The 17517-nt window shown below is 37.2% G+C and overlaps 1 protein-coding gene across 1 annotated transcript in view; it reads right to left on the bottom strand.

Moving 5' to 3' along the window:
* Window positions 1–5953: 5953 nt before the first annotated feature.
* The window catches only part of LOC139761476 (lysosomal-trafficking regulator-like), a 174209-nt gene continuing 162645 nt past the window's right edge, over window positions 5954–17517 (bottom strand). The window contains exons 51-55 of the mRNA XM_071685719.1: window positions 14924–15036; window positions 12971–13203; window positions 10595–10849; window positions 9908–9979; window positions 5954–6476 (exon numbers count right to left, since the gene is read on the bottom strand). Coding sequence (XP_071541820.1) covers window positions 6353–6476; window positions 9908–9979; window positions 10595–10849; window positions 12971–13203; window positions 14924–15036 — 797 coding nt within the window. The 3' untranslated portion in view covers window positions 5954–6352. The remainder of the gene's footprint in view (window positions 6477–9907; window positions 9980–10594; window positions 10850–12970; window positions 13204–14923; window positions 15037–17517) is intronic.

The following is a 17517-nucleotide window of genomic DNA, read 5'->3' as shown; positions in this document are numbered from 1 at the left end:
TGGGGAAAATAATTATATATATATATATATATATATATATATATATATATATATATATATATATATATATATATATATATATATATATATGACATTAGATGTAATCAACAATAGGAAACTTTCCCTTACCAATATACCAGTAATTATCACAAAAAGGAAGCCAAGTAAACTAGTGCATAACTTTGAACTACAGGCACATACGGTAAACACAAATACTTAAAAAAAAAATAAATAAAATTCCACAGTTCTCTCTCCGAGACAGAAATATACAAGAATATTTGGCATCTTCTTTTACATGAAAATGAAAAGTAAAAACCACTTACATCTTGTGTAAATGTCAAACAACATTTCTCTCTTAAGACTTGAGGTAATATCAACTTAATTCTAAACAAAAAAGCAATGTTCAACAAAAGGAAATAAAAATTACCATTGTTACTAAAATAATTAAAATAAATGGAAATAAAAGTTGCCACTGATATTCAAATAATTATAATATAAGTACATTGAAAAAAATCTCAAGATAAAGAATAAAAGCAGAGTTACAAAAAAAATCAACAAAATTAACTTCCAGTCACATAAAACTTGCTTGAGAAATCTTAATAATTACAAGATCATTCTGATTCATTGACATGTTGGGAAAGTATCATGTGCAATTAGCTGCATGAGTTATATCACTTACAAATATTAATAAATAGTCAAGAAAACCAAAATTAACCAATAGTTTCATAGAGTGTTAATGCAACTTTAGGGTTTCATGTATCATACTAATATGAAATATTAACCCCAATTTTCCTGTTTTCTGAGCTATATAGCTTTGAAATGGGGGAAGGTACTAAGTAAGTCTGAACTCTCATTCAATCACTGTGAAACATACACCGTTGATTATAATGGGAAATGTTGAAAAAAATAAAAACTAAAATATTCATTATAACTTCCCATTTAATATTTTCATTTCTTTAAAAATAATTCAAATCTACAAGTCTTTTGAGGCATCAAAGATTGTATTCCCACAAACTACACGAGATATGTAGGGTGACGAGCATCTGTGCAATGCTTGAGCAATGCAATATATATATAGTAGTACGGAGATTCCAACACTAGAAAAAAAAAAGGTCAAATAATTTCTCTTCCAGTTCTTTCATAAATTCACTTTGAGCAACAAATTACGGTTTGAATGCCATAACTACTAATGACAAGAAAAAAAAAGATTATAATATATATATATATATATATTTTTTTTCATACTATTCGCCATTTCCCGCGGCAGCGAGGTAGTGCCAAGAACAGAGGACTGAGCCTTTGAGGGAATATCCTCACCTGGCCCCCTTCTCTGTTCCATCTCTTGGGGTGGCGATGGGAATGGATAAAGGCAGCAAGTATGAATATGTACATGTGTATATATGTATATGTGTGTATGTATAGGTATGTATATGTTTGTGTGTGGGAGTGTATGTATATACATGTGTATGTGGGTGGGTTGGGCCATTCTTTTGTCTGTTTCCTTGTGCTTCCTAGCTAACACGGGAGACAGCAACAATGTATAATTAAAAAAAAAAAAAAATTATATATATAGGTGTTACTAGATTCCACTTCAGAAGGTTACACTGCAAGTGAAAGTCTCTTTCAGCAAGGTTGTATCACTATCAGTTGAAAAAAGTAATATCTTGTCAAAGAAGTTCTTGCTTCAAAGGACTCCATCCTGTCCCTGTCACTGAGTGTAGTGCAGCCTTGAAGCTGCAAAAGCCATAAGATAGGGGGTTCTAGGGTCCTCTTTCACAGAGGGGTCCTAAGCTTGTACAATGAATAACTGAGGCACTCAGAGCTATTATGTTATGTACTGAATCCACAGCTCCCTATCCACACCCAAACCCCACTGAACTTAACATAGGTTACCCCAGATGTTTCCCATGCCGTGGTTAAGTAAACTGACAGGACATCGACCCCAGTATACCACATCATCCCAATTAACTCTATCCCATGCATGCCTTTCACCCTCCTGTATGTTCAGGCCCCAATCGCTCAAAATCTTTTTCACTCCATCCTTTCATGTTCAATTTGGTCTCCCCATTCTCCTTGTCTCCTCTACTTCTGATACATACATCCTCTTTGTCAACATTTCCTCACTCATTCTCCCCATATGTCCGAACTTTTCAGCACACCCTCTTCAGCTCCCTCAACCACATACTTTTTGTTACCAAACATCTATCTTACCCATTCATTACTTGATCAAACCTCCTCATGATATATTGTCCTTGAATATTTAATTTCCAACACATCCAACCTCCTTACTGATAGCCCACACCTTGCATCCATATACTATTGTTGGGACTACTATTCCTTCAAACATACCAATTTTTGCCCTCCCAGATAACGATCTCTCTTTCTACACATTCTTCAGTGCTCCTAGAACCTTTGCCCCTTCATCCATCCTATAGCTCATTTCTGCTTCCATGGTTCCATTAACTGCCTTGTCCACTCCAAAATACCTAAAACACTTCACTTCCTCCAAGTTCTCTTCATTCAAACTCACACCACAGCTAACCCGTTCCCCAAGTCTCTAAACCTAATAACCTTGCTCTTATTCACATTTATACTCAGTTTCCTACTTTTACAATCTCTTCTGGACTCAGTTATCAACTTACAGTTTCTCTCTTAAATCCACCAACAGTGCAATATCATCAGCATACCAACTCACTTATTTTCCAGGCCCTATAATCCCCAACACACTGCATTCTTGTCACTTTCTCCAAGACTTTCACATTTATCTTGCTCACTACCCCATCCATAAACAAACTGAACAACCATTGTGACATCACACTCCACTGCTGCAGACCAACATTCACCTGGAACCATTCACTTTCCTATCTTCCTACTATACACACACACATGCTTAACATCGTTGATAAAAAGATCTCTGTTCCTTGCAGCTTTTTTCCCCACACCATTTATTCTTTAGACCTTTCACAAGGTGTCTCTGTCAACCCTATTATATGCTTTCTCCTAGTCTATAAATTCCACATACAAATCCATGTTTAAGTATTTCACACACACGAATCCATGTTTAAGTATTTTACACACACATTCTCTAAAGCAAACATCTGATCCACACAACCTCTACCACTTCTGAAACCCCACTGCTATTTCCTAATATAATGCCTGATGCTCTGTATTAGCTTTCAACCTCCCAACCTGGGGCCTGGATGTGGAAAGGGAGCTGTGGTTTCGGTGCATTATGCATGACAGCTAGAGACTGAGTGTGAACGAATGTGGCCTTTGTTGTCTTTTCCTAACGCTACCTCGCGCACATGCAGGGGAAGGGGGTTGTCATTTCATGTGTGGAGGGGTGGCAATGGGAATAAGTAAAGGCAGCAAGTATGAATTACGTATATATATATATATATTTTTTTGCTTTGTCGCTGTCTCCCGCATTTGCGAGGTAGCGCAAGGAAACAGACGAAAGAAATGGCTCAACCCACCCCCATACACATGTATATACATACGTCCACACACGCAAATATACATACCAACACAGCTTTCCATGGTTTACCCCAGACGCTTCACATGCCCTGATTCAACCCACTGACAGCATGTCAACCCCGGTATACCACATCGATCCAATTCACTCTATTCCTTGCCCTCCTTTCACCCTCCTGCATGTTCAGGCCCCGATCACACAAAATCTTTTTCACTCCATCTTTCCACCTCCAATTTGGTCTCCCACTTCTCCTCGTTCCCTCCACCTCCGACACATATATCCTCTTGGTAAATCTTTCCTCACTCATTCTCTCCATGTGCCCAAACCATTTCAAAACACCCTCTTCTGCTCTCTCAACCACGCTCTTTATATTTCCACACATCTCTCTTACCCTTACGTTACTTACTCGATCAAACCACCTCACACCACACATTGTCCTCAAACATCTCATTTCCAGCACACCCATATATATATATATATATATATATATATATATATATATATATATATATGAATCAAGGCATGTGAAGCGTCTGGGGTAAACCATGGAAAGCTGTGTAGGTATGTATATTTGCATGTGTGGACGTATGTATATACATGTGTATGGGGGTGGGTTGGGCCATTTCTTTCGTCTGTTTCCTTGCGCTACCTCGCAAATGCGGGAGACAGCGACAAAAAAAAAAAGAAAAAAAATATATATATATATATATATATATATATATATATATTATATATATATATATATTTTTTCTTTTCATACTATTCGGCATTTCCCGCGATAGCGAGGTAGTGTTAAGAGCAGAGGACTGGGCCTTTGAGGGAATATCCTCACCTGGCCCCCTTCTCTGTTTCTTCTTTTGGAAAATTATAAAAATAAAAAAAAAAAAACGAGAGGGGAGGATTTCCAGCCACCTGCTCCCTTCCCTTTTAGTCGCCTTGTACGACACACAGGGAATATGTGGGAAGTATTCTTTCTCCCCTATCCCCAGGGATAATATATATATATGTGTGTGTGTGTGTGTGTGTGTGCGGACGTGTACGTATATACATGTGTATGTGGGTGGGTTGGGCCATTCTTTCGTCTGTTTCCTTGCGCTACCTCGCTAACGCGGGAGACAGCGACAAAGCAAAATATATATATATATATATATATATATATATATATATATATATATATATATATATATATATATATATATATTATCCCTGGGATAGGGGATTAAGAATACTTCCCAGGTATTCCCTGCGTGTCATAGTAGAAGGCAACTAAAAGGGGAGGGAGCGGGGGGCTGGAAATCCTCCCCTCTCGTTTTTTTTTAATTTTCCAAAAGACGGAACAGAGGGGGGCCAGGTGAGGATATTCCAAAAAAGGCCCAGTCCTCTGTTCTTAACGCTACCTTGCTAACGCGGGAAATGGCGAATAGTTTAAAAGAAAGAAGAAAAGATATATATATATATATATATATATATATATATATATATATATATATATATATATATACATGTGTGTGTGTGTGTATGAGTGGATAGGTCATTCTTTGTCTGTTTCCTAGTGCTACCCCGCTGATGCCGGAACAGCGATTAAGTATAATAAAAGAATAGAACATTCATCGTACTTGATTGCCATTTCCCACTTCATGGCTTGCCTTCATTCATTCCTGGTGCCACCCTGCCCCACAGGAAACAGCATTGCCACACACTGCATCAGGGAGGTAGCGCCGTTAAAAGTGACAAAAAGGCCTCATTCGTTCACACTCAGTCTCTAGCTGTTATGTGTAATGCACCAAAATCACAACTCCCTATCCACATCCAGGCCCCACAGACCTTTCAATGGTTCCTCCCAGCCATTTCACATGCCCTAGTTCAGTCCATATATATGTCTGTGTGTGTAAGTATGTGTGCATGAGAGAAAATGTGCCTTTCTTTGTGTGTTTCTTTTTCCTGGCATTACCTCACTAACACAGGAAATGGCAATCAAGTATGAGAAAATATTCCATTAACTTGTCCATTATTGCTTCAGGACCCATCTATAAAAAATGGATCCTTGTAACCTCTTTTAAGGAGCTTTTGTAGCTCTAAGGGTGGGTGTGCTACTTCTAGTAGCTGGAAAATGTTGGATTCCTCTGGTGTACGAAGTTCTATGACAAGATTGTACCCCTAGTGATAAGGTATCACCAAAGATGATTTTTCACTCATGGTTTAGCTTTGTACAAGCAGAATGTGATTTACATACATACACACACACACACACATATATATATATATATGTGCATGTGTGTGCGTGTGTGTATGTAATGCACACAAACACACATATACATAAACACACACTGAGTTACAGACAGACAGACACACACACATAAATACTCTTACAATCAGTCACACACACACATACATACCTAAAGGAAGTAAATCTTGTTGAGACAAGCAATACAATTACTTTCTTAAAATCTTTAGAGCACCTCACACTCTGTAATAAAATATATTGAGTACCTCTGCTTCCATTTATGATTCTCAATGATGTAAGAAATCAAACCCATACATCCTTTAGCATAATAAGCAATTTTGTGACTAGCTATACTAATACTGTATAAGAATAAAATAGTAAAAGAAATGGGTCAAAACACTGTTTAAAAAGAAAGATTGTTGTACTTACAAAACCAGTCATACAATCTATAACTGTTGAGTTATAAAATAAAATTTTGATTAAGAGATTCTAAAACCAAGTTCTTTAAAAGTGGTGATTTTTATACCCTGAAAACAGCTTGCACTATCCTCTCAAGTAATTATAAAATTGGAAAGATTGACACTGAATGTCAGCTGTTCTCTCAATTTCCAGTAGGCCATCTCCACTTCTGTTAACTGCTAGCATAATCAAACTCATATCAGAGGTACTGTTATGAACTTGGGGATCTTTGTTCTTACCAGTGATGATTCCCAAACTAGAAGGATACCACTCTCTGTGATGCCGCAGAGATGGTGGTTGTCGTGGGTATAGTGAAGTCTGAAAAATTAAATGAAGAAACCTGAGTAATTTCACCAACAATTTTAAATAGTGTAAAGAATCTATACAATCAGTAAAGATATTATGAAGTGCACTGGAGCAACAGCAAAGGCAAAGTTGAAGTTCTGACTAGTCGGATGTGCCTAAAGTGAGGGAAATGATGACTGAAAATTACATGTATGTATAGAGAATGAAATAACAGAATATACTGTGGTTGAAAAATTGAAAAGGGCACTTTCTGACATTTTTGTAATGATTGCCTTCACAATCAAAGTGGAAAGGGCAAATACATTAAAATGAACATGGTAATGGCTATCATGTATAAAATACCTTCAACAAAAAGGTTTGGATAAAAGTACTAGATAATCTCAGATTCTTCTCTGACACAAAGTGTACTAATTTAGCAGGAAATATTTCTATTGGCATGTTTAAAATCTTCACTGCCTGCAAAGGACAGCTAATTTCTTAGTAAACACTTACCAAAATGTTTACAAGTTGACTTACCCAAATAACTTTGCCTCATTTCCTGGCACCATTGTAATTTGCTATTCATTCAAGTTGAAAAATTGATTAACTTTATTTATGAGAAAATAATTTGTAACTGAAGTGGCACATGGCTGCAGTCTCAAACTGTGAGAGGGAGCTCTCCCTCCCCATCACCAAGTAACCTGTAACATTCAGGTGTAAGACAGTGAGTGCTAATTACTTAGGGATGTTAAGAAGCAGCACTGAAGTTAAACAGTTATGGAGACTTTTGCCATGGCTACCCCTATGGAGCTCCCAAACAGAACAGGAATAAGAGATAAAAAAGATGAATAGGGAAGGAAGAATATCCTCCCACAGTTTAAAATTGTAGTTGTAATTTCACTATACCAGAGCAGGCTTAAAGAAAGCATGCTAAAGAGTCAAATCAATATGGAGTAACTAAACTTAGCTATCTACCTATCACTTTTCACTCAATTCCCATTTACATGGAACAGATCAAGCATCCAGTCTGTCAGTTACTCATGTATATAAGTGTGGCTTTTTCATCCTGCTGGCTTAAGTGATCTGTAGAGTTAAGCACTTCTTTCAGATCTCATATCTTCACATTTTACACATCTAAAATTATTCTTCTGACATCCTTATCAGAAATGACTCTAGCCCTGATGAATTCACTCAATGCATCTGTCCATCTCTAGTTCTCATTTTTGCACCTTCAATTATAGTGTCATTTACCTTTTTGACTAATCTATCATCTGCCATGCATTCTTCATCACCATTACATCTAAAAAAAGCTGTTGATCATGCACCTTAGAGATTTTCTTTACATTTTCTCATTTTCATGCTTTTACTTTAATCTCCTAATCTACATAAAAGATCCATCTCTATTGTTCTTATCTCAAGACCTTTTCTGATCAAGAAAACTATGGTTTTTATATCCATCATCTCAGCTGGGACAAGTGCTCCATCATGCATGCATCTACTGCACTGAACACTTATGCCTACTAATTCACCAGAGCTTTCACTGCACCCATAATCCTCACTAAAGATCATTCACAAAAACCTGAAAAGTAAGGCAGAGGAAGACAGAGGCTTATGAACAAATCATACAATCATTTGCTTATTCTTCTACTTAGTTTCACTAACATATTTTTACCTAGTTCAATGTTTTCTGCCTCAATAAAGCAGCAGTAGGAGATGACAACTACAGTGTTAAGGAAAAATCCTCTTTTACCTCCTTCCTCTATTCTGACTTTTGGGAAGTATAATACAGGTTGAGTATCCCTTATCCGAAATGCCTGGGACCAAAAGTGTTCCAGATTTTGGATTTTTTTCAGATTTTGGTATACTGCATATACATAAGGAGATATCTTGGGGATGGGACCCAAATCTAAACACAAAATCTATTCATGTTTCATATACACCTTATAAACACAGCCTGAAGATAATTCATACAATATTTTTAATAATTTTGCAAATGAAACAAAGTTTGTGTAACTCTGAACCATCAGAAAGCTAATGTGTCACAACCTCAGCCACCCAAGTGGACAATCTGTGGTTGTTTGGTATCACCATTCGTGAGACTCTGAATTCATATGCTACTGATAGGCAAACATTTTCATATACTTATTCACACATAAGTACTTAGACCATTAATACAATGGAAAAATACTGTATTTATAGAAACTAAGCAACACAGTAGCATCAACAGAATACCTGTATCAGGTATTAAATAATAACAAAAAAACTGCAGATTTTCAGCTTCCACTCACAATGTTGTGTTTTGATTAAAAGGTTACAGTGCATTGTATTTTACTTTTTAGGTTTCATTTGAGATATAAAAACAAATAAGCATTTATGATAATAACAGGTAGCTGTAAATTTAATGGAAACTGAAAAATTTCAACACAATACTGTTGCTGGTTATGTTAAGCTCAAACATGGCATTTTAGGTGCATATGAAATTCAGATTTCACATGAAAATAATGTTTTGCACTAACAAAAAAAAAATGATCTCCCCTGGTTCATGATCAGCGGATGCTTTATCACCAGAAATCTTTAAAAATTTAATGCTGTGTCTTTTCTTAAATTTCTGCATACAGCCTGCTGAAAATTCATAGTTCCCTTCAATTTTCAGTTCATCATGATATATCTTTGCTTGTTTCATGATCAGCATACCATTAAATGGAATGTTTCCACTGCAATAGTGAATGTCCACTCTTTCAATACACAACTGAAATCTTTATTATTAGCTTTATGAAGTTTTTCTATTTTTCATTAGCTTCTGTTCATCACTTTTGGCAGAGAACTTCAACAGTTTATCCTTCTATTTCTTCATGTTGTAGATGGTGGTCATTCCAACACCATACTATTCTGCAAGATGTTTCACACTTACACCTCTGTCCAGTTTTTCCAACAGCTTGACTTTTTGTGCTACAGATAAACATAAATGCTTCCTCTTTTTCTTATCACTGTTATCCATAGAAGTATCTGCAGGCCTATTTTGACATTTTCAACAATATCTTTGTACCATAGAGCAGAGAACAAGCAAAAAACACAGCGAGTAATTCACATAGGTCTCATGGTAATGATGGTTTGTAACAAACTGGCACCAACATAGCGTCAGAGCCCAGCATGACCAAGTGAGGTCAGGTGTGGAATTTTCCACTTGTAATGTCATGTCGCCACTCAAAAAGTTTCGGATCTGGGGGCATTTCGGATTTCAGTTATTCAGATTAGGGATGCTCAACCAGTGCTACATGTAGGGAAGGCTTTCCAGCAACCCACTCCCACCCCTCTCAGTCACCTAATATCGACATTTTTGTTAAACATTTTACAACATTCAGTCTTCTTGTTCATATAATTCATTCCTCTCCATAACATATCCTAACATGAAAACTACTATGTCTATCCCTATAGGTAAAACAATACACTAAACACAGTCTTACGAAGTTATAGGTTGTCTTGCTCGGTCAGTTCTCAGTTCACGTACTGGTCTTAGATCCCAAACACTCCACAATCTGGACAAAGAAAAAGTGGAACATGATTAATATCACTAACAACAGTGGTATCAACAAAGATAGTAAGATATACAGATCTCTCTTAATACAAGCTGAATATCATAAATCCATATTTCTAAAATGCTAAACTTCCAAAATGTGTATTTTAGCAAATTCTAGATTACTGCTAAATTGGAACACAAGTTTCCAAAACTGACAGGGTATTATATGATGTATACTTATACTCTATTTAGCACAAATGAAAATGAGTATTCTAAAGTGTTTATTTATTGCCTTCATAATTACAACACAACAGATTACTATGAAAGATTCCTCATGTTACCCAGGATCGCCTTCCACAGGCTCCTGCAGCCTAAGACTGTGTTACTTTCAGTAGCAGGGAAATGTGAAATCTTTTGAAATGAAAAGTTCTTTGACAAGACTGCACTCCTAATTATACAGCCTTGCCAAAAGTGACTTTTCATTTGCAGCATAATCTCAAGCAGGCACAGTTTGGTAACACCTTTTGAAGGAGTACAGAGAAAACATAAGAAGGAAAGATAACAAGAGACTTGATGGTTCATGATGAAGGTTAACAAGAATCATATCAATACAAATCACAAAAATAAAACATACCTAATAAGGCCATCAGCCAAACTTGTGGCAATAACATTGATAGCAGTACCCTCAGGAGCAGAAGAAAAAGTGATGGCTGTTACTGGTGCTGGAGTTACTGCTGAATCTACAAGTGCTCCATTGATGGTGTACAAGCGCAGCACTGACGCAGCAGATCCAAGAGGACTGACAGAAGCCCAGTCTCCTAACGTCTCACTCACAGCTAACAATGTGACTTCCACACCACTTGAGCCAATGCTCCTGATGTAAGACAACCTATAAAAACATAAAAAAGTCTGCGCATACAGTACTTCCTAAACTACAGTATTAAGTGCAATAATCAAGTTTAATATCATGCAAAAAAATTCATCATAAACAATAAATTACTTTTGCGGTGTGGAACAAATGAACCATACTACTGAAGGGTCCGCAAAAAACCTTGTCCATCTCCCCAAACACTCTCAAAGGTAATATCACACTCACATTTTTGTACTTTGTCATCTCTCCTTTGACCTTGATTACTGTCTACAGGTGCCTGCACATGGAAATGGCAAAATTCCTGATACAATCTAGATTCATGTTTTAGTTCCATAGGGTCTTGATCTCCTGAATGCGGCAAAGCACTTATGAAAAGCTGCATTAAACAGCCACCTGATTGTGCATTCTAATCACCCAATGTGTCTAGAAATCTCATGTGTACCCACATTTTCTTGCTTCCAGGCGAGAAATCAGACTTTCTCCTCTATAGAAAGGTAAGAGCCAACCATTCTATAGGACAGTTGACAGAAATATAATGCTCTGAAGCAAAATTTACAAAAATGAAGAGGCAGCCTGGAAGAGTAAAAAAAAGAACTCCTTCCCTCAAGATCACCTGGGATTGTTGGAGCTCACACCTTTAGAAACACTAGTTTCAGAGACCAGATGTAAGGTGATTTCACTCTGAGAGAATCATATGCTTCTGTGTACAATAAACCTTAGCCATGCACTATCTTTGAAAATATAATTGGGGTGGACAAGGCTTTTTGCAGACACTTCATTTGTTGCCTCATAATCTAGGAAAACCCAGCTAAACACCCCTATACAGATACAAAATGTTTAAGTATTTACATTGCATATCACAGCTAGGGAGTGAATGTGTGCAACAAAGACCAATGTTTATTTATTCTTGATACCATCACCCCTAGAGTTCATTAGTTATAGAGAGACTATTGCCATGGCCACCCCTTTGAGGCAGTTCCAGTTGGAACAGGCATCAGAGATATAAATATATAGCTATCTCTCTAATCTAACAATACTGATAAAAATCCACAGCCAACAGCATCTGATACATTTTTAACTGTTCTTGCAGACAGACCTGAATTGTAATATAACCTTAAACAAGGATGGTGAAGTTCCTCAGTTCAAATACTGTTAAACTGAAAAAACAAGTCTCTCCTTCATCTCAACACTCTACTGCTTTGGTTTACTAAGCTATAAAACTAACTGCCTGAAAAATAAGATATAAAAGCTTGTGTTTTAAGATGTGAAACCCAGTTATACTGCTGTAAGGAAAGTCTTTTTTTACCAAGTATATCATTAAAAAAAACATAATTACCAAGAACATCTGCCATGTTAACATTGCATAGTTTATATTATAAAAAAAGCAGAAGATAGATCATAATGAGTGCAGACGTGGCTGAATTTGCTTCATGGTACAGAAGAGCATGAAGAGCGATATGCTAATGATTTCTTGCAGTAACAGAAATGCATGGTTAACTTAGAAAATTTTCAATGACTAATCTCATGTAAATTATACACACAAAGAGAGAAATTCGAACACTAATTATACAAACCCTGCCTCTATTACAAGATGGAAGGCAAGGTGTAGTGTGTGTTTTCACCTCCCATTACAACCTGTGATCCTGATCATAGACCAGAGCATTATCTCAAGGTAGACACTGATACAATATAATGAGTTGAGGAGTATGTGTGAGAAGAGAGTTCGAAAGGAGAAATAAGTGTAGTGCTGTGGATAGTGTTTGGAAATAAGACCTTGTTAATCATCCTATTTTATGGTTTGGGATGATAAAATGGAAAAATCATAATGGGGAATTTCTTGCAAAACCTCTGTCCATTAATCATTCTGTAATAAATTTCACTCACTATCTCTTAACTAAAAAGACCAATGCGAGACAATAACAATGACCACACTCGCACATGATTAATTCATTGGGAAGAATTCAAAATCTTTTATTAAATTCAAATTTGACTGACTCAAGGTATAATCCCATGATTCAAATCAGTCTGGCTCACAATTTTAGGGGAAGTGAATAAAGAGATGACAGATGTCTGATAATGAACCATGGAATTACTTATGCCACCTAAGCTAAAAATTATAGACAATCCAGTAAATCTGACCTGTTGGTGTCCCATAGTACACACATCCCATCTTTGCCACCAGAAATGCAAACACTGAATGCCTCTGATACATGCATGTGTGTCACTGGAGCTGTGTGTGCCAAAAGGAAAGTTGGTGGCACTGAAGCTGTCAAATCATCACCAACATGACTTGGTGTCACTGAATACACCAGAATCTGACCTGATGCCAATCCAACCCACACTTGGCTGCTTCCACAACTACACCACATAACCTGTAAAAGGAAATAAAAACCTTATTTCTCTTTTTCACATGAGCTGCAGAAACACTCTACTATTCTCAGGTAAGTGGCCTGGCAGCTGGACAGCATTGCATGAAAGCCATAATGTGATAATAACCTCTTCACATGAAGAATGAATTAATGCAGTTCATATAAAAGATGTCTAAGACTGACCAATCAAGAAGAGAACTGTATCTATAACTAAGAGCTAAATTCTCTACCCTTCCTGGAGTTGTACCAACCCAAAGAATTTAGCAACACTGGTTTGCTCTTTAGATAAGTCCAGAGGGATACAACAGCCTCTATCTTAGAAGATTAACCATGAAGACAAATCTCTAATCCCTAAACATTTTTCACATATTTTTACATTTTTGATTGATTTTATTGGAAAGTTCTGTGGGGTCTGGATGTGGAAAGGGAGCTGTGGATTTGGTGCATTATATATGACAGCTAGAGACAGCGTGAACGAATGTGGCCTTAGTTTTCTTTTCCTAGCGCTACCTTGCGCACATGCGGGGGGGGGGTTGTTATTTCATGTGTGGCGGGGTGGCGACAGGAATGAATAAGGGCAGACAGTATGAATTATGTACATGTGTATATATGTATATGTCTGTGTGTGTATATATATGTATACATTGAGATGTATAGGTATGTATATGTGCGTGTGTGGACGTGAATGTATATACATGTGTATGTGGGTGGGTTGGGCCATTCTTTCGTCTGTTTCCTTGCACTATCTCGCTGACGCGGGAGACAGCGACAAAGTATAATAAATAAATAAAATAATTTAGTGATGAAGTTTTCATCATAAACCATATTATTTTATTCAGAAATGATACAATATCATTTTTCATCTACATTACCTGCAATCTTCGTATTGTTTAAAAAAATCATCTTGAAAATCACTGAACTAAACAGCTTTATTATCAAGTGTTACAGAAGGAGCTAAGTGAGGAAAGCTCATCCGCCTTGGAGGCTATCAGAAAAGAAGAAATTATGTGGTTGAAAAGAGGGTGATGAAACTAAGTGAGCCTGAAAAAAGAGGTTTGTGTGAAGAGATACTAGGAATGATTTAATGTTGAACAGGAAAAGGTGAGTAGGTATGAAACATGTCTAGAGCACCAGTGCTGACATGTGTGAGAGAAGTGTGTGACATGCAGAGGGTGGGAGAAGGGGACACAAGAAAGGGTAGCAAGAGGTTGGATGATATGACAAAGATGCTAGTGAAAAAGAAAAGAGGTGTATAAGCATTACTTAAGAGGGAATTTGTGTGAGTGATCAGTATCAGTAACCTGATTTCTCCATAATTCATTCTCAGTTTTATTGCCCATTCCTTTGTGCAAAGACTGTCACTGCCCTCTCCATCTTTTGGCACCCTCCTACTTTCCACAAACACATTTTGTACATCCAGTCTGCTACATCATTTCCACTCTTTACAATATCTGCTGTTATCCCATCCCCTCTGAGGGATTTTACCATTCTTAATCTGCTTATTGCTACATCTATATCATCCTTAGATAATGTTTCCTGTACTGAAATTTCCCCTTCCCCTCTCTCAATTTCCATGCAATATCACTGCCTTACTCCCTTTGACACTATCAGCTCTATATACTTATTTCAATAATACCTGATACATTCTAAGGTGTTATCTAAGATCATAGTTAAGTACAATTATTAAACATTTATGGCTTTAATAAGAAAGAAATAGTCTTACCTCATCATAATGGGGCAAAGATATGAGGGGATGAGCCAGAGTTTCCTTCAAGCGACGGCAACGAATGATACCATCATGATGGTGGGATGATAGTATGTATGCACCATTTATACCTTGAAAACAGATTAAGGAATTTCATCAATAAACTCACATAACAACATAGCTTAAAAACTGCAATGCCAAGCACTGAAATGAAATGAAATATTTCAATGTCAAAACCCCATATATCATACATAAATCTGTCTCCAAAATAGTTCTTCAGTCTATCATATACGATTATATATGATAGACAGGTGTGTAAGGAATAGAGTGAACTGGAACGATGTGGTATACCAGGGTCAAGGTGCTATCAATGGACTGAACCAGGGCATGTGAAATGTCTCGGGTAATACATGGAAAGGTCTGTGAGCCCTAGACATGGATAGGGAGCTGTGGTTTCGGTGCATTACATATGACAGCTAGAGACTGATTGTGGACGAATGTGGCCTTTTAGTCTGTTTCCTGGCACTACCTAGCTGAAGCAAGGGGTAACAATACTGTTTCCTGCGGGGCAGGGTCACACCAGGAATGGATGAAGGCATGCAAGTATGAATATGTACATGTATATATATGTATTTATCCCTGGGGATAGGGGAGCAAGAATACTTCCCACGTATTCCCTGCGTGTCGTAGAAGGCGACTAAAAGGGGAGGGAGCGGGGGGCTGGAAATCCTCCCCTCTCGTTTTTTTTTTTTAATTTTCCAAAAGAAGGAACAGAGAATTGGGCCAGGTGAGGGTAGTCCCTCAAAGGCTCAGTCCTCTGTTCTTAACGCTACCTCGCTAATGCGGGAAATGGCGAATAGTTTGAAAGAAAAGAAATATATATGTATATGCCTGTTTGTTTAGTATTCCTGCAATATTGTTGGAAGGGTATTGGCTGAGAGGGTGAAGGCATGTAAAGAGCATCAGACTGGGGAAGAGCAGCGTTGTTTCAGAAGCGGTAGAAGATGTGTGGATCAGGTGTTTGCTTTGAAGAATAAGCACGAGAAATACTTAGAAAAACAGATGGATTTGTTGTTGTTTGCTGATGATACAGCTCAAGTGGCCGTTTTGAGTAAGAAACTGCATGTTTTGCAGCATCCATTGCTGATGATTCAGCTCTAGTGGCTGATTTAAGAACCTGCATATTTTGCTGCATCCATCCCACATTCATCATATTTCATGGCAACTTTCTCCCATGACATGTTCCTTAAACTTTATTCACAATTTCTGTTATTGTAAGCAATATACAGAAAAACTGTTAGATCTGCTTTAATGTGAAAGTATAAAAAAAATATGTCACTGTAATTGTGATGATTTATGAGTGAAAACTTCAGTGGCATCTCTTAGAGATGTCTCTGAATCCCCAGAGTGCTATGGCATCCCAACTGGGAACCACTGAGTTACAGGGATACAAAAAGGCATAGGTACTTTGTAAACTAAGGAAGAGAATCATACTTCCCACCCAGTGGGCTTTGCAGCATGTAATAAAACCCCAAGACAAAAGGTTTCCAAGACTGATATTAAAACAGATGCATTTGAAAATCAGAAAAATTATACAAGGCAAAAACTAGCTTTAGTGACAAAATCAAGAAAGAGCATATAAGACACACTACAGTAGAAGCATTGAAGAGCTAAAGCATACCGCAAAAACAGATATGAAAAATACAAAAAATATCTATATTCATAACTTATTATTCTTGATCGCTGCTTCCCGTGTCAGTGAGGTGGCATCAGGAAACAGATGAAGAATGACCCATCCACTCATATATATATACATAAATGCCCATACACATACATATACATATCAACATAAACATACACAGACATATATATATATATATTCTTTCTTCTTTCTTTTAAACTATTCGCCATTTCCCGCATTAGCGAGGTAGCGTTAAGAACAGAGGACTGGGCCTCTTTTGGAATATCCTCACCTGGCCCCCTCTGTTCCTTCTTTTGGAAAATTAAAAAAAAAAACGAGAGGGGAGGATTTCCAGTCCCCCGCTCCCTCCCCTTTTAGTCGCCTTCTACGACACGCAGGGAATACATGGGAAGTATTCTTAATCCCCTATCCCCAGGGATAATATATATATATATATATATATATATATATATATATATATATATATATATATATATATATATATATATACACACACATGTACATACACATCCTTGCTTGCCTTCAATCCATTCCCGGGGCCATCCTACCCCACAAGCCCACAAGGGCAGAGCATTGCTGCCCCCTGCTTCAGCAAGGTAGCACCATGAGAAGAGACAAAAAAGGCCACATTCATTCAACTCAGTCACTAGCTGTCAAATATATGAATATATCTAATGGACCAGAGCTTTTTGATGTTTCAGCAAGGATATAAGTAAAACCAAGAATCCATGAAATCTTCAGAAAACTAAGAATGTCTATATTTATGTCTCACAATGGATATTACTAATTGAGCGTAGCATTAATCCCAGCCCCACGAAAAATTATATCATTCAAAAATCATTTACACTATTAATGGTTATTCATCACATAAGCATGAGCCTGGCCCTACTCTGTAATAACAAGCATGGCT

This window comes from Panulirus ornatus, chromosome 40 (assembly GCF_036320965.1).
Source record: "Panulirus ornatus isolate Po-2019 chromosome 40, ASM3632096v1, whole genome shotgun sequence".
In the NCBI taxonomy this organism is placed as follows: domain Eukaryota; kingdom Metazoa; phylum Arthropoda; class Malacostraca; order Decapoda; family Palinuridae; genus Panulirus; species Panulirus ornatus.
This window is presented reverse-complemented; position numbering and strand designations above follow the sequence as displayed.